We start from the raw sequence: 22,366 nt of genomic DNA, 5'->3' as shown, positions 1-22,366 counted from the left end.
TGCCCACCACTAGCGATGAGGATGGTCTAAGGATTAAAAAAAGAGAGAGAAAAATCCAAAAAACTATTTTGGTGTTGTGGAAAATTGAATGTGTAAAGCCAAAATATTCAATTTTTTAATTTTAGCTATAATATAAAAATATATTCTAAAGTATGACTTTTTAAAAAATATAATGGTTGTTTGTTCATTTGACTTATTTAATATATATGATGGGTTGGAGGTTGGTGTGTCCATTTGAGAAGAAATTTTAGTTAGACTATCTTAAGTAAATAAGGGATTAAAGTTTTGGAAAACATCATGGATTCGGAAAATTTGGATAACTTAAATTCATCCAAATTTAAACAATACATATTAATTTTGGAATGGGTTTCAGATTAGGTTTATTTTGGGATGATATTTCCCGACTTTTAGCATTTTGAAAATTTTGCAGAAATTTAGGATTTTTTTTTATATATGAAAAACTAAAAAGTGAAAAACAAATCCAAATAAACCAATACAGAAAACAATGTTTTCACGCCTGGCCCGGACCGGCCGGTCCGACCGGTTAACCCGCGACCCGGAGACTTTACCGGTTCGGAAATAGTACTAATAACCGGTAGTAATAAAACCGGCAAAACCCAGAAAAAACCGCTATTAACCCGTGACCCGGTGAATCGGTTGACCCGGCCGGTTAGTGGTTCAAAAAAATTCAGTTGATTTTTGGAAAAAAATATAAAGTTTCACAGTTTCAATTATTTTAAAACCTTTTATTCCTTTAGAGTTTCGATGGCACACCTCTCATCTTCAACTTATTTGTCATCTCTGATCTCTCATACTTTGCGTAAGAAACCGTTGGTTGTTCTATATTAATCTTTCTCTATTATTCTGAAAATTCATCTTTATTTGTGATTATCATGTGTTAATTGATTTAGAATATTAGACTATTAGTATAATCTTTTTCAGATCTGTGTTTTATATTTCTATGTTGTGAATTTAACAGGAAATGGTAAGAGAGGAAGTGGAAAACTATGAAGAAAAAGCAGCTGCAAACCGTTCAGTCCGAAGAAAAAGTGATATTGCTTGGCCGTATGTCATTCAATCAAAAGACCCAAAGTAATAATATGATGAAACACCATCTTGATGGCGTGAAAGGGGATACATATGTGTGTTCGAAGATTTCTGCAGATGTGTGATTGACCCGTGGTCGAACCCGGTTGACCCGGTGACCCGGTGACCCGAGAGGTAGTCCAGTTCGTAATCCGGGTCGGATTTTAAAACATTGACTGAAAATGATACGGAAAACCAAAGAAACCAAGCCGATATAATTGACTTTTCTAGGGCCACCCTAAAGTTATATCAAAATTTAAAATAAGCACTAAAATTTACTCAAAACAGTATTACACTATACATATAAACACGAAAATTACACTTGTAATCAACAAAAAATATTTAAATCAACCGAAAATTACACCTACATTGATCGATGTATTTCCTAAATCGAAATTTCGATTCGCAGGCGTTACAAAAAGTCACAACCATTGTTGATATTTATTTATTCAGATTATTATTATTATCTTTATTATTATTATCATCATTATTTTTATGTTTATTTTCTAAGTTTTTATTATTCTCTTTATACTTTTTATTATTATTATTATTATTATTATTAACATTTGTGTGTTTCTATATCACAAAATTTTGTTTCCTATTATAGGGTTTTCAGTATTTGAGGTTGTCTATAACTTAGTTATTTATTTTGAAATTACATTTATTTGTAAAACAAACAAATTTCCAAAATTTGATTTTGACTAGTCATTTTCTATTTAAAAGATTAAAAAAAATTAGAATGATGATTTTTGCATATATATATATAATTACAATTTGGAATGATGCGATATTTATAGGATGAAATCATATATATCTATCTATAAATATAGCTTAATGTATAAACAAATTATTTTCTTCAAAAAAACAAAAAGTAGGCGAAGGCGACTGCGACAAAAAGTATGACTGCGAAGGTGACTGGTTCTAGGGTTTGATATGGGTGTTCTTGATGTTGTTGGGAGATGGAGAGGTGGTCTCTCTGTTTCTCGTGTAGAGGGTTGGTCTCGGGGAGGGATTGGAAATTCTTCTCTGGGTTGGATTAGATTCCGACATTTGATGTTAGGATCAGATCTTCAAAAAGGAAAACTGGATTTTAAGGGGATTAATTTGGATTTGGATATTGATGGGGTTTCTTTTGGACGGATCTGCTTCTGAATTGTATCGACTTCGTTTGCGATTTCATTTTTATTTCTGGATTTGGGTCTTTATCAGATTTTGTTTTCAAGCCTAAGAATCGTGGTGAGGATCTCTTCATGTTCTATTGTTGGAGTCTCTCAGAATCTTTCTTTACGGTCTATGGAAATGAGCATTATCGGAGATTGGATGATACAATATGTTATGATATGGTTTGTGATTTGCAAATCTTCCTCTCCGTGTAGAGGTGAAAGGGTTGAAGACGAAGTATTTATTCGATGGTTTGGGTTCTCATCAGGAACCACTTCTATATTTTTTTGTCCTTGGCTTCTTTTTGTTCGCTTCAGTTCATAAAGTGTTTTGGGTATGGGTTCTTTTCTGTCAAGTGATATGGCTCAAATAGCGTTTAAAAACAAAAGCTCTTTGGTTCGTACCGATACAGTGAGAATCTCAAACTCTGTTCTAGCTCGGAGAATTCAACAGTTCTCTATGAATCTCATTGGGAGGTTAATGAATCCGGCTATTCAAAGAATGGAGTCCTTGGTGGCTAATCTGCCTAAAATTTGGAAGCTAGAGGATAAGGTAGTGGGAGCGGATCTGGGGCAATGCATTTTCAAGTTCAATTTTGAAGATGAGGGTGATATTCAAGTTGTTCTACAGAATGGTCCGTACCATTTTGATGGTTTCTTTGGTGAGATGGGAGCCGATCATTTCCTCTACTTATCCCTATGCGATTAACTTCTGGGTGAAGGTGACTGGGATTCCCATGCATTTGTGGGAGGTGGCGACCTTAGAAGCAATTGGTAAGAAAATTGGTAAGATTCAAGAGGTAGATGAGGAGTCGGGTAGTCTATGTGTTATAGTCAATGGGTTTAATCCGCTGTTATTCAAGATGGTGGTACCTTTTAATACTAGAGATGAAGTAGTGGTTTCTCTTGAGTATGAGAAGTTGGTGGGCTAGAGCTAAACAAGCTTGATGGTAGTCATGGTCCTGAAGAGCAATCGGATAAGAGAGGTGGGCAAAGGCAACATCCCTTGGCTAAGCAAGAGCCGCATCATAATGTTGGAGGTTAGGAAAAGCCTAGGAAGCATGCTAAGAGAGCTCTATATTTTCAGTCTTCGGATGCTGGTGATCATGCCTGTTTTTTTGTAAAGCAGAGGCGACTGAATGTAGAATGGTAATTGATATAATAGGTAATTATGGGAAAGCTTCGGGACAAGAGGTAAATTTGGAGAAATCTTCTATTATGTTTGGTAAGAAAGTTCTGTTAGACATAAGAGCCAATTAAAATCAGTTATTGGGATTTCTAAAGAAGGTGGTATGGGTTCTTATTTGGGTATCCCTGAAAGGGTTCACGAACTAAAATTTTTGGTTATGTTAATGATCGGTTGGACGAGCGAGTAAATGGTTGGTCGGCAAAGTATTTATCGAAAGGTGGTAAAGAAATTATGATTAAATCAGTTGCTTTAGCCCTTCCGACGCATGTTATGTCATGTTATAAACTACCGCAAGAGCTAACATCTAAAGTTACGAGTGCTATATCAAAATTCTGGTGGAAATCTAATGATAAGGCACGAGGCATGCATTGGATCGCTTAGGATAAAATGTGTAAGGACAAATGTGAAGGGGGCTTGGGTTTTCATGCACTAGAGCAATTTAATGACGCGATGTTGGCTAAGCAGTATTGGCGTTTATTCCATTACCCGATATCCTTAATGGCTCAGGTGATGCGTGGTCGATATTTTAGGAATAAACATCCTTTATCGGCCAAAAAACCATATTCTCTTTCTTTTGCTTGGAGGAGTATTTTTCAACTAAAGGAATCATGGAGCAAGGGGCGAGGTGGGCAGTAGGTTCAGGATGTGATATCTTGGTATGACGTGATCCCTGGGTACTGGATCATCAACCACGCCCAGCTAATGGTAGGGGAATATTGCTACATCCTAATTTGATGGTTAACCATTTAATTAATCCAGTTACGAGGGACTGACACTTGCCTATTCTTGAGGAGTTTATGGATCCGGCGGATATCTTGTTTATTTGAAGTTTAGCAGTTAGTAAATCATTTCAATCGGATCGTTTGATATGACATTATACTAAATCTAAGAAGTATTCAGTCAAATTGGGATATCGATTAGCACGAGAATTACTTAAGGAAGTTGAATACGGCCCGTCATTCACGGTTCTCCAGGCCCAAGCTTGGACACTTGAAGTCCCTCCGAAGGTTCAACATTTTTTCTGGCAGATCGCGTCCGGTACTCTCCCCGTGATGGATCGGCTTGCCCACTGGGGTGTCCGATGCGATGTTATGTGTAAACGGTGCGGTTCAGGGGTGGAGACTATAAAGCATGCTCTCTTTGAGTGTCCCCCTTCGCGGATGGTATGGGATTTGTCTCCGCTTTTGTTGATGCCGGATGGCTTACCCTACGGCTCAGTGTACTTGAATCTAGACTTTATTTTTTGGCGGGCATCATCCCAATCTGGGATCTCAGATATAGCTTTCCGCCTACCTTGGATTTCATGGTCAATTTGGAAGGACAGGAACAAAAAAGTTTTTCAGGGAATAGAGGCAGAGCCAATTGAGATTATGAATCAGGCGACCAATGATAAACTACTGTGGGAGGAGGCCAAATCCTTCTCTTTGAGATACTTGGATTCTTCGCCAACTTTGGAAGTACGAGATCCTTCTCCTCGATGTCAGGTAGATGGATTCTAGAAAGGTTCAGATCCTTTTGTGGGTCTGGGGTGGTGGTATTGTAATAGTGAAGATACAACGTTTCTTCTGGGAGAACGAAGTCTTAGACACAGCCCTACACCACTACATTCGTAGTTACAAGCCTTGATTTGGGCTACGGAGTCCCTTCTGGTGGCTAGCGTTGATTATCAAACTTTTGAGTCAGATTGTGAAGAGTTAGTCGCGATGGTGCAATCCCTTGACGATTGACCCGCTTTCTCGAATTTGTTGGACAATTTCAATTCCCTCAGATTATCCTTTCCCTCCTTCACTCTTATCCAGATTCCGCGGGCGTCAAATGTGAGGGCAGATTGTCTTGTTCGTTCTTCAAAATCTTTAGTTTCTGAATTTTTTTTTGTAAACTCTTACCTTCCGGTTTGGGCAACCAACTTTGGAGTCCTCTTTTAATTTAATGTTTGGTTGAAAAAAAATATATATGTATAAAGCTTAGTGTCATTAGAATATAACAATAAAGTACGACTAGAAACAATATTTGGTTAAAAAAATTCCTCTACTTTCAGATATACCATGTCCAGACATTAGGAAAATGCATGCCCAATTGCTTTAGCCACTTATCTTATTTTAAGGTGTTAGTGTTATTTTTCCTTGTTTGATTTTCTCTCCTATTTAGTAGTTACTAGCGACGAAGAATTGATATGAAAACATAAAATTTAACAACAATTTTCTATGGAGCTTTTTGCTTCTACAAATACCATATTGGCCCATACCACCATAAGTACCTCCATATTCTGCTGAATGACATTCGATAATGAGTTTGAGTCAATAATTGCAAACCTTTTCCTCGATGTTTATTTGTATAGAATTTTAGGTCAAGTATTATGATCAGAGTTGAATCGGAGAGGTCTGAAGTCACACTAGTGTCCTAGAATTCTTTTGTTTATATATACCATAGTATTAGGTATCATATGAACACGCTTGAAAAAAACTTTGTATAGCGTCCTCGATAAAATTAACAGAAATATGACCCAATTGTATTTTAAATATATATAAAATAATATTCTTTTTTTATATATTTCTTACTATTAGATAATATGCATAAATATGGGAAAACATCTCATATCCCTGTGAGAATTATGACATTGTACGAGATAAACTTTAAACTCTGGTCTCGTCCCAAATATCTTTTTAACCTATATATCCCCCAATTCATAGTTCTATTCTTATATCCCCATAAAATTGAAAATTATCATCTAATTATCCATTGATCTGGGTTTAATTGGTTTACTACTTGATCAACCGATTAACGAAGTTTAATAACCGGATTAAACCAGATTTCAACCCGATTAGAAAATCCAAAAATCATATAAAATCCAAATAAATGGGGAAATAGGTGAAAACTATGAATTCAGGGATATATAGGCTGAGAAGCATTTCTAGAAAAATATTTAGGACAAAGGCAAAGTTTATGTTTTATCTGATACGATATCATAGGTTTTATGAGCATATAAGACGTTTTTCCATAAATATCATATGATAGTTACCAAAAAATTCATAGTGAACTTGGATAGAAACTTCTTTTGAAGCAATTACACATTGATCTAATTGCAACCGAAGCGATAAAGGAATATCTAAATCGATTCTTTTTTGTCGATAAGCTCTGGTTACATCATAGATAAAAGGCACTTGAAAGATAAAAGTTTCATATAAGTAAACTAGCTTTGAGCCTCTAAGGGCATCTCCAATCCACCTCTATATTTGTTTTTTAACTCTATTTTAGAGTAAAATCTACTCCAACCCATCTCTATTTCTACCTCTATAATAGAGATCTCTATTTTTTCCTCTATATATAGAGGAACTCTATATTTTCCACTATAATAGAGTTGAACTTTTTTTATTTATAAAATGGTCCTTGAACTTTAACACTTTTATATTTATGATCAAAATAAATAAATTATATATTTAATGGTCCTTAAACTTTTAACACTTTTATTATTTTATATGATGCAATGTATTTATTTTAATAAATGTGATATTTAAATAATATTTATGAATGTTAAAAATTTAAATAATATCATAATTTTATGAAAGTTTCACAAATACTAAAATAAATGGGTTAGTTTGGAACTTTTATAAGTAAAAAGTATTAATAATAAAATGAAAAAGGAATTTCTGTGGAATATTCCTTTTTAGAGGAAAAAATAGAGGTATTCATTGAAGCAAAAGTTACCTCTATTATAGAGTTCTTAATAGAAATAAAAATAGGGAAAACTATTGGAAATGGTCTAAATATAAAAGATAAAAGGCACTTGAAAGATCATGAACCCGAACCCAAATGTTAAATTCAAACCCGAATCCATTTAATAAACCCGAACTGAACCGGAAATCAAAATTCGAGGACATTTTATTTCGTTAAAGCAAAGGTTTAAAGAAAGGGATTTGATTTACAAAACCCTATCGCTCTCTTCTTCGTCTCTTCTCCCTCAAAAACTCTCGCCGCCGTGAAAACCCAAATTTATCGACGGAACCATGTCTACCGGAGAAGAAGCTCACACAGCGATGGCAGAGAGAGGTTCTAGAAAGAGAAGAGTCGGCGTAAAGAAAGGTACTAAAGCGGCGAGGAACAAAAAGTTAAAATCGAAACCTTCTTCTTCCGATAGGTTTAAAGTCACAATGAAGAATCAAAAGATTTTTCAGAAGAGAGCACGAGACTACAATTCCGATGAAGAAGACGAAGACGAAGAAGAGAAGCAACCAGAAGTAACAATTCGTGAGCAGATCTTCACTGATGCGAACATGGGACCAAATTACGATGTGATTGAAGAAGATGATGGTTCGGATAAAGATGAGCATTCGGATGGTGAAGATCATGGAGAGATTGAATCTGGAGTTACCAAGTTTGCTACTGATGGTTGTAATGCTTTTAAAGTCGCTTTTAAAGCTATTATGAAGAAGACTAAAGGAGAAGATGATACATTGGTGAGATTTTTATTAACTTGATTCTTTGGAAACTTAAAAGTTTGATTTTGGGGGAAAAGTGTTGATTAGTGTGTTGTTGTTGTGTGTAAACAGGGTCCAGTTTTATCAGCACATAAGCATCTTATAGCAGAGAAGCTAGCTGAAGAAGATGCTGAAAAGAAAGCTAAAGGTCAAGCTAAAAAGGCTAAACATGTGGTATGAGTTTTGTTTTTTTGTTTTTGTATTCACTGTGTTCTTGTGTGTGTCCTGCTTTTGATGATGATAACACTTGCTTCTTCTTCTTTTGAAGATTGCTGAGAAAGGACATGTTAAACCTGGTAGCTATTTGGATTCCCATGAGAAGATTCTTATTGGTGTTGCCACTAAAGGAGGTATTGTTGCTTTAGTTAACTCTCTCTTTTTGATTACAATGGTGTTTGGCTTTTGATACTGATTCAAGTCTTCATCTTCATGAACTCCTGGAATCACAGTGGTCAAACTTTTCAATGCTGTAAGTTTGTTTCTATGTCTTTCTTTGGGTTATTAAGTATTCTCCGGAGTGATTCCTCTGATTTGAAACTTCATGTTTTTCAAATAGGTAAACAAGGCTCAACATGCTCAGAAGGGTTTGAATCCTTCAAGGTCAAAAGACGCTAAAGGTAGGCTTAGATTTTGGCATGAATAATATTTTTGTATCCACTGTCTTGTTGTTGTCTTCTAAATCTGTTTTTTTTTTTGTTATATTGGAACATCCATCAGTGTTGAAGAAGCGAAGAAAAGAAGCATTCTTCTCTGAGTTAGGAAAAACAAAAACAGACACTAAGGTTTGGCAGTCTCCATACCTCTTACTCTCTCTCCCCCCTATGATTTTCTCTCGAGTGTTTAATCCTTCACTTTTGGATGAATGTATGAGCTAGTTAGTACTGTCATTTCATTAGTGAGGGCTGTTATTTATAAATTAGAAGTATACTTGGTTAATTACTAGTGGCAACTTTTAGTGTTTATAAAGCTTTCACATTTGGATGAATGTATAAGCAAGTTAGTATTCTGTTTTCATCTGGCTCATAAGTGAAAATTACTGAACGAATCACCTTCATGAATGATAGCTGTTAGTTACAAATCAAAAGTAACCTTGGTTGGATGGTGCAGGGTCAAACACCGTCAAATGATGATGACGCTCCTGCTTGGGCTCCTCTACGTGATAATTACATGTTAGCTAATCCAAAGCTGAAGGACTGGGACAAGAAACAGGTATCTTTCCATTCTTATCCACAAAAGTGGAACCACCTGGCTTGCATGCTGATATATACTCTAATCTGAAACTTGAAATTGAATTGTCTGCAGGAAACAAGCGAGGGAGATGATTTTGCCGGTTTGTCAGGAGATGAAAGTTATGAAGACTGAAGATCTTAAACTAGTGGTTACAGTACGAGCAAACATTAATTTTGATTTTGTATCATGCAGCTTTTGTCTGATCAATATGAATGAATTCAGTATTTTTGATAGTGCAATAGTGGAACCTGAAATCAAGGTAATGTAATATCAAAAGGTTGATTCTTGTTTTTAAGCTTTAAGAAAATACACTACTTGTTTAGTATCAATGATACCGTAAATATAGAACATGGGCCTCAATGATACTATATATAATCTTCTACATAATTCATACTTAACGACATTAAAAAATATACATTCGATGTTTTGTCTTGGCTACACAAATTACAACAGAACAAAATTTAAGGATCATGAACCTCAATCTGTAGAAGAGTTTCACTGTCAGGTCCTGCTGAAGCAGCCAAATGACACAAGATAACAAACTTATGCAAAAAGAGGCAGAAGCAAGAATGAAGCTTTTTCCCGGCTGAAAGCTCGTGTTCCTAAACAACCAATAATGGCCTTTAGACCAGATCCCCCGCTGTAAAGGCTTCATTCTATAACAGCCAATTAGTTACATCTGTTTGGCTGATATCTATGCTCGGTGATTCTTCATTGTTTCGGTTTTTATGGTATCTTCAATAGCTTCTTGCTGGGCTCATCGGGTCATAATCATAAGCTTCACCCGACTTGACAAACCGTCCCTTCACACGCCGTCTTACATCAGCCCTTTCTTTCCTAGAGACGTATCTCACTCGCTTGTCAAACCTAGTGATATAACATATGTACAGCATTAACAATCATAACCTTCACTGATGAATGATGAATTAAATTCCTTTTCCATGTGGTTTTGTACTTACTTGCGAGCCTTCTTTTTTTCCTTGTAACGCATAACAGCATTGTTACGTGTTGTTGCATGTGAGGAAGCAATGATGTCCTGTGATGTTGGAGGGCACCATGGTTGTGGCTCGTTTGAAAGTTGCTTCATTGATGATGCACCACAATCTTGGAAATCTCCAGCGTTACTTTCACCAGTGACACCAGAGAAGGAGATATTCGAATGAGCTGGCTTTGATGAATAGCAAATTATTGGCTCAGTTCTACAAGTCATGAACGAATCATCTGCAGATGCATTATTACTTATGGCTGGCTGCTGCATTGCGTTTCCTTCGATTGAGCCCTGAATTAAGAAAAACACAGGAGAGCATAAGGATCACAGGAAAAAAATCATCCTGAACTCTTTGGTCTCAGATAGAAGAAGATTGAAAGAACCTCAGGAGCTTCATCTTTGTCAAAAAGACTTCCGATTCCACCGTGTTCAAAGAGATATCTTGATGAGTTGAAGGCTGCACCAAAGAGTTCTTCATAGTTCTCAAGAGCCATGTCGACTTCATCCATAATAAGATTACCATTGAAGTCATCTTCACATACTCCAAGCTCCTACAACCAGTAGACAATAATAAGAAACATGTAGACGCCAGTTGCGTTCAAACTTGTACCACAATATGAAGATAATCATGTTAAAAGTACCTTAGCCAATGAAGTATTTTCTGGAACACTAGAGCGATCCATACCTTGTGCAGCCGAACTGGTTCCAGACTGATCTACACTGACATTTTGGACACCTGATTTGTCTCCAGGGCCTTCATCTATAGTCATCAAACCCATTCCTTGTTCACATGCAGATTCTCCAGCAGAAGACATATTCAAATCCAAGCAGAAAGACCATATGGAGGAAAGTTCGGCACTCGAAGGGCAACCAGAATAACAATTGATGGTTTGCCTTTTATGATGTGAAGTAGTAGTACAACTTGTTCCATCATGGCCTACCCAATCACAGTTTTGACATAGAGAAACCCTCTCATCGCTACACCTAACAGATGCTGGCTGTGCATTACACCTCTCACATATCAAAGTCCGCGAATGACGTTTCGATAAAGCGTTAGCAGAATGAACATTACGGTCACAGGAAAGACACAAACACGCTGCATCAGACCGACAATACACCATTGATCTTTGTTCACCACAGAAATCACACATATAACCCATCTTTTAAACTGAACCAATCTCAATGTTTGTGGCTCAACCGTCACACTGAACTGAAGAAAGCAAGCTCCTTTCACTAATCAAGAATCAAACCCTTTTGGTTAGTCCCTTCTATATCATACATAATCTTGCCACAATACATTATATAACTAACAAAAGATGGGAACTTGGTATAAAAAAAGCAAGTCCAGAAGTAGATAAAGATCCAATCTTTTGAACATTTATTTATAGAAGATTGTAAATTTCTATGTAGACATTGCTAGAAACCAAAACCAATCAAACAAGAGATCAGAGGAACCAATTAAAATCACAGAAAGACTTCAAAATATCAGATCAACAAGTACCAATCAGAGCAGGAAACTTAGAAAATTCTAGATTTCTTGTTACCAATCAGAGCAGTGAAAGAAGATCCAATTCAAGATCAGCCAAAAGAATAGAGGATCAAAGCAACCCTCACTCAAATAAGGGTTTAAATAAACAATCAAGACTCACGTAGGAGAGAGATCTTCTGAAGCAGAAACAAAACAAAGATTCTGAAAAGGAAGACACTTTGAGAAGAGAAGGCAATGATTCCACAACTTCTTCTGTAGCTGCGTCTGCGTGTGAAGAAGAAGGGTAAAAAGAAGAAATGTGTATAGATGGATAGACAATGGGTGGGTCGTGTCCGCAAAGGGACATGTAAGCAAGGAAAGAGGCATGTGACATAAGCTGATAATTCTAGAAACATTTGGGTGAAAAGTATAAAAAGTGCAAAATACTGAGGATCCCCACAGATATTTTTAGGAATATTAACGCCACTCGCTTTACGTGTAGAGAAACAGAGTTTTGTACTCGCGATATGAAATGCACAAGTGGATTTTTATCGCTTCTTGATTCTCAAAAGTGTCTATTTTTATATGCTTTAAGCCCAATCACAACGTAGCCTTTGCTTTGACCTTTGCAAAAACCAAAATATCTTGTCTCTTTTATTTATTTGTTTATTTTAACAGGCACATGAATGAGTGAAAGAACAAAATATCTTGCCTAAAAGAGGAGATATTTTTTAGTTTTTAGGTGTAAAGAAAAGAGAAGACCAAAAATAATATCTGGCAAATAAGAAAGAAACGTCTACACAAAAAGATATTTGTTGAATCTGTAACACTGACACGAAGGTCGGTGTCCACTCTCACCTATATTTTTTTTTATTAATTTGACAAGTAAAAGTTGAAAACTTTTCGTTTGAAAATTTGTACACTAGACAGTCACTCATGCTAGTGTAAAATGTTTTTAATATTTTTGTTTTTCATTTTTATTATTTTATTTATTTTACAAGCATTTTAATTAGGTAAATTATCCATTGAAATTTTCCATATGACATATATATATATATATATATATATATATGCAATTAACAATAGGCGGTTCCTGATCTCAATTGTAAAGATATATTGGTGTGGTTAATGGTTATAAGAATCAAGAAAGATGATCAAGAAGCAATAGGTAAACCTAATACAACCGAAAGTACATACACAGATGCAGTGAACGTTGCAGTGAACAAGTCCGACACAAATATATGTTGAGACACAGAAGCAGTGATCAAGCTGGAGCATGTTTAACCAGCTACAGACACAGACGCAATGATTCCTCAGATAGAGAATCAGAGAATTTACCACAGCCAAGATAGCTCAATGTGAAGTCATATGGAATGAAGTGACATGCTGAACCTTGAAGTCTTATTGTGAAGATCCAAGAAGTGAGAACTCAGCCAAGTCATCCATTAGCAGCTGAGTAAATCTGAAAGTGAAACAGAGCAGAAAAAAGGTATTAGCTGCATCATAAAAAATAGCAGAAGTGTGTTTAGCACTTGAGTAAACTTGAAGTGCAACAGAGATGGAAACAGAGCAGACAACTTGTAGTGGCTGTGTAGTAACAGAGCTGGAAACAAGAGATGAATCGTGAAGAGGTTTTGCAGAGCAACAGAGCGAAAAGCTTCAAGTTGCAGCAAACAGTGAATCGGCTGTGTCAGAGAGCATGCTTGTGTTAGGTGCGATAGGAACAAAAGCATGAGTCAAGTTGACAAAAAGAGAAACAAACTTTTACACCCAAAAGACAATAGAAAGAAGCTTGTGGAAACTAGGGTTTGTGGAGAACTCTAAGAGGTATAAAAGGAAGAAGTGGCAACAAGAAGAAGGTTACACACCTTAGACCTAAAATTGAGAGAAGCACACATGTTGTCTGTGGTGTCGTCCCACCAACAAGATAGAGAATCTGTTGGTGGTTTTTGTAGAGGTTCACACTCGTCGGAAAAGACAAAGAGTGGTGGTTCCTTAAGTTTATGTAGATAAGAGTGGTAGGCACAAGTGTGTGCTAGATACCATTGGCAAATGTGACTTTTGCATTCTTATTCTAGTGAATGATTCTGGACTTGGTCCCGGGGATGTAGGTTATCCGAACCCCCTTAACAAATCTCTTGTGTCGTCTCTTCTCTATACTCTTCTCTCTATGTTAAGCATCGCACATACATAAATGTCATACAAGTCTATAGATCTAGTACACATCTCATTATTTCAATTGGTATCAGAGCGGAAAACCGACCTGAGTCTGTAGTCTCTAACAGGTTAGATCCTAGATGCGCTGCTAGAAGAGAAAGGAAGGAAGATGATGATGACGAAAGTGATGTCAAACTCGCCTGAGTTTTCAGTTATGTTCATCAGAATTCTCGGAAATGTCTACAAGAAATTTCTTGCTGTTGAGAAATTAAGAGGATGAAGAAAAGAGAGTTTTGACTTTGGCTAGAGTGATCTATAAGAGATGAGGAAGAAGCAGTTCTTTTAATCTATGGTCTGCTTAGATTATATTACCACGTTGCTGAAATGGGAAGTTTAAGCTGGTTTAAAGGAGCGGATTAAAAGGGAGTTTGTTAAGCAGATATGGGTTTCTGAAGATCTGGGGTTCCTGATGAACTGGGTTTTCTGAACATTTGAGTTTTTCTGAAGCTTGAAGAGAGAGAGAGAGAGTTGATCTCTAGATCCAAAAAGTTGAAGCTAAGAGGAAACATGTATGTTTGTCCCATGTTAGAAGAAAAGCAAAAGTTCCATGAGCAAAAGTTATTATTAAAATAATATCAAGTGGACAAGCATGCGTGACCAGCTGGCTTCTTAAGAAAGAAGAAATGATGGAACAAAGTCAACAGAACAACAGGTCTCTGGACAAAGAAATCCATGTTGGAAAAAGTGTCTCTGTTTCTGAGTCTCATGGTGCTAAGGGTCAATTGGGTGATTTATTATGTCTGTGTCACTCATTCGTCATGAGAGCAATCTCAACAAGTAGGTGACATAAATCTGTATAAAGATTGCTTTCTGAGAGAAGACAATGGTGTACCGGTGCTGGCCGGAGTAGCTCATACAGGATGTTCTCTAACATTCTTTTCTGTTTTGTTCAACGAATTTGGTCTTCTAATTTGAGTGGGTTTGAATTGTGTTTGTGAAGAAAACACGTTCCTCTCCTAATTAAGCTTGAAGGTCTAGAAAGAAAGAGAACTCAGAGCTTATTCAATATGGCTATAAGATCAGAAGTTTGGAGTGGCTATTGAGCTTGGTTTTTAGATTTGAAAGATGCTCTGAAACACTGAAAGTGAGATCTTTTAGTTGATGTTAAGAGTGCAGTCTGGTTATTGGTGGTCTTTCAGGTTCAGACTTTAACTTTGAAAGTTGTTCTGGAAACGTTACTCCAAGATATTTCCAATGATATATAAATCTCTTTCTAGTTCCTTGTTGTTTGATGGGAATCTGCTCTGAAAGTTGGCTGATCACATGTTGTATCCTTCTGGATATGTTTTGGGGATATGGTCATAACTTCCAAACCGTAGACCCAAATCATGATCTACTTTCACCTGTGGCTCTGTATCTCTGATATTGATCTTGCCACCAAGTTGCAGAAGTTTCTGGGTTGATTTGCTGCTTCGTTTGTGTCGTGGATCAAGAATGGTGAAGAAGGTTTTATGAAAGATATATCAAGGTCTTTGAAGTCTGCAAACAGACAAGTCTAAGTCTATGTTGATTGTGTGGTTCCTATGGAACAGTTCTTTGTTGAACACATAATCAACATGGGAGATAAAAACAAACTCATAATGATAAAAGAAGAAGATAAGAAGAAGATATGAAGAAGTTATGAGTTTGATGTAGTTGCAGTTTCATGAAGCTGGTTTCTTGTCTGACTTTGTCTCTACGTTTGACTTCGCTGTAGACACCGGATTGTGCAGTGAAAGAAGTTTTGGAATCTTGAAAGCAAGATCTTTCCAATGATATAAAGATCTCCTTCTGATTCTGTATCATTTGATGGGAAACTGTTCCCAAAGTTAGCTGTTCGCAGGTTTATAGCATTTTGGATATGTGATAACAAGATTTTCACCTAGGGTATCAATTCCCTATTCAGTTGTAGTACAAAGAGTTATCAATCCAAATGGTTGTTATGCTAGCAGATAAGATATGACCAGAGTCAAGCAGTCAAGTCAAGCAATAATTGGGGTTTAATCTAACAATCCTAAAATAAGCTAAAGTAAATAAAAAGGCAAGAACCACACGACCTAAGCACTCGATGCAAGCATTCGAGTAAAGGATCGGGTGGAGTGAGCGGATCAAGAAGTCAAGGATGGACAGCTCGAAGGTATACACGAAGCTGGTGATCGAGTACCAGTTCGGGTAAGTGGTCGAGTTCTAGAATAAAGTTAAACAATCAAGATAAGAAAGCTCCTATGGATGGGGTAATCGACTCATAAGTGTTCCTGACCAATATGGGATGTCCTACATGCCTCAAGCAAATATTCCCTAGACAATGAATCTCTTAAATCTTGCTAAAACACTCTCGTGATAGAAAAAATCAACCTTGGTCACTCCCCTACTCAACTCTCGTTGGAGAAACATGACCATGCAGGCATAACAAACCGATTCATTATTGTCAATAAACTCCTTACACATCTAATCTCTTAGGCTAACTGAGTAAATCTCTAGCATGGATTGATTCAAGCATTTCAACAACATATCTCGATGACAAAACACCCTAGATCTAGTTTCAATCTCTCGGTCTAAAAATAACATTAAGAACACCAATCTAGAAAGGAATTTATATAACATAAACAATCAAGCTAAGACATCATAACCGATCAAGAACACATATTTGTCTATCCCATCCCTAGAAACTTTATTTCACTATTCAGATCTCATAGTGGAAAGCATAAAAACACAAATAAACAAAAATTGCATTGTATTGAAAATAGAATAAAAGTAAAAGAGTACATAATCAAAAACTAGAAAGAGTTGCAAAAAGAAATAAAAATGAATCCTAACAAAGTGGAAAAAGTGTTTGAATCGCTCAGTCTCTCTCTCAGAAGCTCTCGCTCTCTATTCCGAGTGTCTGCGGCGTGCTAGAGCGAGAGGAAGAAGAGGGGGGGGGGGTTTATATATGGAAACCCTTTTAACCTAGCTGCCCAGTCCTGCCTGAGGGTCTGCTCGAGGCGGTGCTCGAGGATATGGTCGGGTTGTTCCTCGGGTAGGTCTTCGGGTTGTTCTTCCTGCTCTTGGATCCTCTTTGATCGGGTTGAGGTTCAGATTGTTCTTCTTGCACAATAGCTCCTTCGGGTACATGTTCGGGTTTCACCTTGTTTTTCTTAATTTTAGGCTCTAAAGCACATGTTTTCATCTGAAATGCACAAATGCAAGCATGCAGCACCCTAAATGGCCTAAATGCAAATTCCTACAGTTAATGACCTAAAAATGCTAAGGTTATGGTATATATAATGCAAAATATGGACAAAAAAAGGTGTCTTAAACATGTAAATTAGAGAGTTATCATACCCCCAAACTTAAATCTTGCTAGTCCTCTAGCAAGGAAGTAGGAGGATGAGGTTTAAAAATGGGGACTCATAACTTTTTTGTGCTAAGCGAAGGATTCAAGCTACAGTCCTTAAAGATAGTTTAATGGTGCTAAGATCAATCAACATACTTACAAATATTTTTATATGCTTATCACCATGCATCGATCTAGTTTATCCTCCAACTATCAGTAAAGACTTGCAATTCCAAAGAATATCTCTTTCACATTCATTAAAGTGTTTGGCGAATTCTTGCAAATGGGAAGTGAATCAAGCTCAATAGGTTTCAAGGGTAAGACTTTTTTGGTAAGTGGGTTTCAAACAATATCTTTGGGTGGCTTACTCTCAAAAGAATGAATGCTAGAAAATTGTGAAAACTATCTAAGATTGAGAACAATTAGGGCATACAAAGCTTAACTTTTGATAATCTACAATTTTCTCATTCACTTTCTTTATGTCCAACACCCTAGAGTAAAACTACACACAACCTTGATTTTAACTCTTTGTTTTTTTTACAATCCCTAAGGTTTAAACTTTAAACATCTAGCTCCTTTTTTTACATTTATTTTTCTTTTTCTTTATTTGCTAAACTCCTAATATTATTTTTTTTGTCTTTTTCTAGGAGACTATAGCAAGATCTTTTTTTTTTTGTTTTTTACTTAGAGACTTAGAGCTAATTAAACTGAACCTTAGAAACTTTCTTCTTTAATTTCTCTTTTATTTCTCAACCCAACCCAAAATAAACATGCTAACCACATATCTTTCAAAACCAGTTCTATTAGCTAGTCCAAATGATTCTAAACTTAGCTAAAACAAGAGCTAGTTCTTTGTCGTTCTCAATACTCTCAAGGTTTCACAACCTATAGCACAATGAAAAGGCCTCACTCAACAATTCACAACAAGGCTTGAAAGAAAGGTTTGGGTTCAAGGGTAGGGAAAAACAAATCGGGTTAAACGAAAAGATTGGCAAAAATGGAGTGTTAGCCCGAGTTTAGAGTTACCATGAGCAAGCATTCAAATTCCATAAGCAAGATAATTTAAGTTCAGGTTAAGTCCAATAATATAGAGATGATACAATGTTCAAGCAAGTTTTAGACAAGTGGAGGAAGCTTTCAAAAGACAAAAGGTTTTATACAAAGATTTTTCATTTTTTTCCAAAGATTGATCTAGCAACAATGAACTGTGATTAAGGGCTATAACTTCAATCCTAAGGTTTGACTTTAAACAAGGTGGTTTTAATCATTGTCCCCTAAAATGCATATGCAACAATCCTATATGAAGGAATCTAGACTCAATCCTAATATGTAAATGCAACTACATGAACACTCTTTTTTTTTTATATTTCAATTTTTTTGGGGGTTTTAATGCAAATAGATACAGACTCAACTGAATAAAACTAGCATGCCAAAATTTGAAATAAGAAAATAAAACACAATGTTATATACTGATGTTCATATATTTTATCTTGTTTTCCCTTAGTTTATTCATATCTTTTGCATCTTTTGCTAGCCATTTTCATCATTATTGTGTAGCTTTAGCACTAATCATGCATTAGGGTTTAGTTGCATTGCATTTGCATCTTTTCATTCATAAACAGGTGATTTTGGAGCTCAAGGAGCATGGAAGCAATGGAGAAGAGATGTGAAGCAATCTTGAGGAGGAAACAAGGGAGTTAAGGCTGAAGAACCAAGGTCCAGAGTCCAACTCGACCACGCACTCGACCAGACACTCGACCGTGTGCTGAGGAGGACTCGACCGAGTGGAGATTGCACGTGAGAAGCCAGCTCGACCCCTAGCTCGACCGAGCACAGGTCGAGTTGACCGAGCTGTTGACCGCTTTGACTTTTTCTATTTTTAGGGCTTCCACTTCCCCACTATATAAGACCTTGTACCTGCAGCCACCAAAGCGTCCAGACTTTTAGATATTCCCAAAAACCTAGTTTTTACCTTTTTAGCATTATTCCTTTTGCATTTTATTAGATTTTGTACTTCTTTAAGAAAACTTTTAGATTCTTCAATATTGTTGGTTCAATAACTTTCTTAATATTGAGAATTTGAGTTTCATCCTTTGATTAATATTAAAGATCTCAATTTTATCTTTCTAATGATGCAAGTTTCAATATTTTCTGGGTTTTTGATTTGTTTCATCATGTCTTGTTGTGAGTAGTCTTTTTAGGATCTTGAGGATGGGTTAGGAAGGATTCATCTTGTGGTTTATGTGATTTGGTCAAGCTTGATTGTTGTAGATCTCTTCTAGGCTAGATGTTCTTAAGGCTGATCTTGAACTGAGAGGTTAGGATCTGATTTCAAGCTTCTTAGCATCACACCAATGTTTAAGGAGCATAGATAAGGCTAGATCTAGAGCTTACCATTAGGCTTGCTAAGAGATTAGAGGTCTTGTTTGGTTTGAGATGTATTGCTTAATGCCTGCTTGTGTAGATTCTTTACTGTGTGAGAACAAGTCTAGAATTTCATAGGTTTGATTGTTTCTTGACCATGAGAGTAGGAGAAATTTGTCTTAGATTTATATGTCTAGAGATTAGCTCAAAGTTTGCTTGAGATTTGTTGACCAAGTTAGATGACCACAATGATTAGTTCTTCCCATGAATCCATCCTCAGGAACCTTCTTTGTTTATTGATTTCTAAGTCTTAATCTTGTAGCTTGCTTGTTGTTTGATTGGTTTTAGTATTGCTCTGTTTTTGTTGTGTTGCTCTGTTTTCCGGATTGAACTAGCTCGACCTCCCACTCGACCTACACTCGGTCGAGTGCTTGCTCGAGTTCATCCCCAGAACTCTGGTTTATGATTTGTGCTTGTCTTGTTTCATTCCTGTTTCATTCCAGTTGCATTCATTTAGCTTTTAGTTCATTAATTGTCTTGCATTAGTTCATTAGTAGTAGTTTCTATTTCTGTTCTTGCTTCATTACAGTTTCAATCATTCAGTTTCATTTGCATTTAGTTCTTGGTTCTTGTAGTTTACTTTCTGCATCTTTACATTTCCATCTTAGGATTGTTAGTGACAAACAATCATTACATTTGTCTTAACTTAGATTCATATGCACATCTTATCTGTTCACAAACACTCATTTAGGATTGATACCTCTTGTACTGCAATAGCATAAGGGGAATTGAAACACCCATCCATCATTCCATTCATATATCATCTTTGCATACATCCACCATCATTCACCACACACAAAAAAATAACTTGTTTCAATTTGGCGCCGTTGCCCATTTGAGTGTGTTTTTGTGACATTTAGGATCCATATTAGTCTAAGATTAAGTTCGTTTAAACACTTGAATCTTCTGTTGCTGGGTTGAAGTTCCATTTCAGGTACCAGCTCGACCATCAGCTCGACCCCAGCTCGACCGAGTTGTGATCGAGCACTTGATCGAGTCAGACGCCGGATCTAAATAGACAGCACTTCCCAGTCGACTCGACCATCAACTCGAGCCTGTGCTCGACCCTGTGTCTGTTCGAGTCAGTAACCATGTTTGAAGGCAGTCAGTTCCATTATGCATCCATGCACCAGCAACAAGGTTTCCAGCCTCAATGGTGTCACCCTCCAGCGTTTCAGCCATACCAAGCCCAAGAACCTGACTTAAGAGAAATGATGCAACAATTGTTGCTTGGGCAAGCCAATAAGCAGCTTGAGGAAGCAAGGCAGTTTGAAGAGCTGAACCAAAAATTGAATTCCTATTCTCATGACCTGAGTCACCAGCTTGAGAATCTGACCTCTTCATTCCATTACATGGAGAGCTCCATTGCTCCTACTTTAGCTCCTAAGTCACACCAACATCCTCAACAAGCTATTCAAAACCAAAGGGAGATCACTGTTAAAGCTATCCATCTCCATGGGGAATATGTCACTAAGGACAGTGAGGTTCAAGGTGGGGAGGATTGGTCACTAATTGAAGCCCAGAGTGAAGGTCTTATTGAGCAGACTGAAGCAGAAAAACCACTCGACCAGGTGCTCGACCACACACACGATCGAGTACCTGATCGAGTGACTGATCGAGTTGCAGACATAGAAGCTGTTAAGCCTGCTAGATATATTCCTCCTGCTTACAAACCGCCTCTACCATTCCCAGAACGTTTCAAGGCTCAAAAGATAAGGGAATTGAGGGAGATCATTGAGAAAAAGGAGAAGATAGCTTTGCAACAAGAGAAAGAGAAAGCTTTGAAAGAAGAAGCTGTGGTTGTGAAACAAGAGGAAGTGATGGCTTTGAAGGAAGAAGTAGTCATTGAAAAGAAGGAAGTAATGGCCATACAACAGGAGGTAGTCATTGAAAAGAGGGAGGAAGTGCTTGCTTTGCAACAAGAGGAAGTGAAAGCCTTGAAGGAAAAGGCTGTTATTGAGAAGAAGGAGGTGATGGCTATACAAGAGGTCATCATCGCTTACCAAGAAGAAGAGAAAGGACCTGCTTTGGAACAGTATGCTCCATACCCTCTCTATCAGAATTTTTTACTTGAGATGTCAAAGAAGAGGGCTCATGACCAAGATATGAAGGATTTGAAAGAGATTGGGCAAGCTATTGTCCCAACAAAGCTTGAAGATCCAGGCTCCTTCAACTTACCCTGTTCCATCAGCTACATGCACTTCAATAAGTGCCTTTGTGATTTAGGAGCTTCAGTGAGCTTGATGCCATACTTAGTGGCTGAGAAGTTGGGGTATGAGGACTTCAAGGACAGCAACTACTATGTCAGTCTAGCAGATGGATCCAAGAGGGATGTGGTTGGAGTGATTAAAAATCTCCCTATCAAAATAGGAGAAGCAAGGATCCCAACTGATTTTGCAATCATGAGTATGGAAAAAGAGTCTAAAGACCCTCTTATCTTGGGAAGGCCATTCTTAGCTACAGCTGGGGCTGTTATTGATGTGAAGATGGGGACTATCAAGCTCCACCTGACTGAAGACTTCACTATGAAGTTTGACATCAACAATCCCACTAATCTGCCTTCCAAATCTGATCCACCTTACACTATAAAAAGAAAGGAGGATCATGAAGTCTCAAGTGAGGAAACTGCTTCAAGGGGTAAGCTAACCTTTCAAGAAGATTCAGTGGAGAAGCTAAAGGGTTCAGTCCAAGTGCTAGCTGGTTTAGTCAAGGATCTCCAAGTCAAGCTGAACAAAAGGACTTTGAAGAGAGCAAGGCCAAAGCTCAAGGTTAAAAAGAAACATGGTTCAAGTGCTAAGGAGGTAGTAATCAAGAAGGAACACAAGGGTTATCAA

The 22,366-nt window shown here is 37.0% G+C and overlaps 2 protein-coding genes across 4 annotated transcripts; one reads left to right on the top strand and one right to left on the bottom strand.

Annotated features, from left to right (window-relative positions):
- Window positions 1-7,281: 7,281 nt before the first annotated feature.
- Window positions 7,282-9,469, top strand: LOC104770873 (uncharacterized). The gene is made up of 8 exons (XM_010495336.3): window positions 7,282-7,889; window positions 7,983-8,084; window positions 8,179-8,260; window positions 8,360-8,379; window positions 8,467-8,527; window positions 8,628-8,692; window positions 9,018-9,119; window positions 9,213-9,469. The coding sequence occupies exons 1-8, from the start codon at window positions 7,440-7,442 to the stop codon at window positions 9,270-9,272; spliced, it is 942 nt and encodes a 313-aa protein (XP_010493638.1). The 5' UTR covers window positions 7,282-7,439; the 3' UTR covers window positions 9,273-9,469.
- A 12-nt stretch (window positions 9,470-9,481) lies between these two features.
- Window positions 9,482-12,151, bottom strand: LOC104770874 (zinc finger protein CONSTANS-LIKE 10). Of its 3 annotated transcripts, none has more exons than XM_010495337.3 (5): window positions 11,778-12,151; window positions 10,770-11,361; window positions 10,512-10,679; window positions 10,100-10,419; window positions 9,482-10,007 (listed from the first exon to the last, which is right to left on the bottom strand). In XM_010495337.3, exons 2-5 carry the CDS (start codon window positions 11,286-11,288, stop codon window positions 9,878-9,880), a joined length of 1,137 nt encoding a protein of 378 aa, XP_010493639.1. In that variant the 5' UTR covers window positions 11,289-11,361; window positions 11,778-12,151; the 3' UTR covers window positions 9,482-9,877. The 3 variants fall into 3 exon arrangements, with proteins under 3 accessions (XP_010493639.1, XP_010493640.1, XP_087336719.1); XM_010495338.3 differs by having other exon boundaries at window positions 11,673-11,961; XM_087480593.1 differs by lacking the exon at window positions 11,778-12,151 and having other exon boundaries at window positions 10,814-10,953.
- Between the last annotated feature and the right edge of the window lie 10,215 nt (window positions 12,152-22,366).

Source organism: Camelina sativa, chromosome 2 (genome assembly GCF_030686135.1).
Source record: "Camelina sativa cultivar CO46 ecotype springtype chromosome 2, ASM3068613v1".
In the NCBI taxonomy this organism is placed as follows: domain Eukaryota; kingdom Viridiplantae; phylum Streptophyta; class Magnoliopsida; order Brassicales; family Brassicaceae; genus Camelina; species Camelina sativa.
This window is presented reverse-complemented; position numbering and strand designations above follow the sequence as displayed.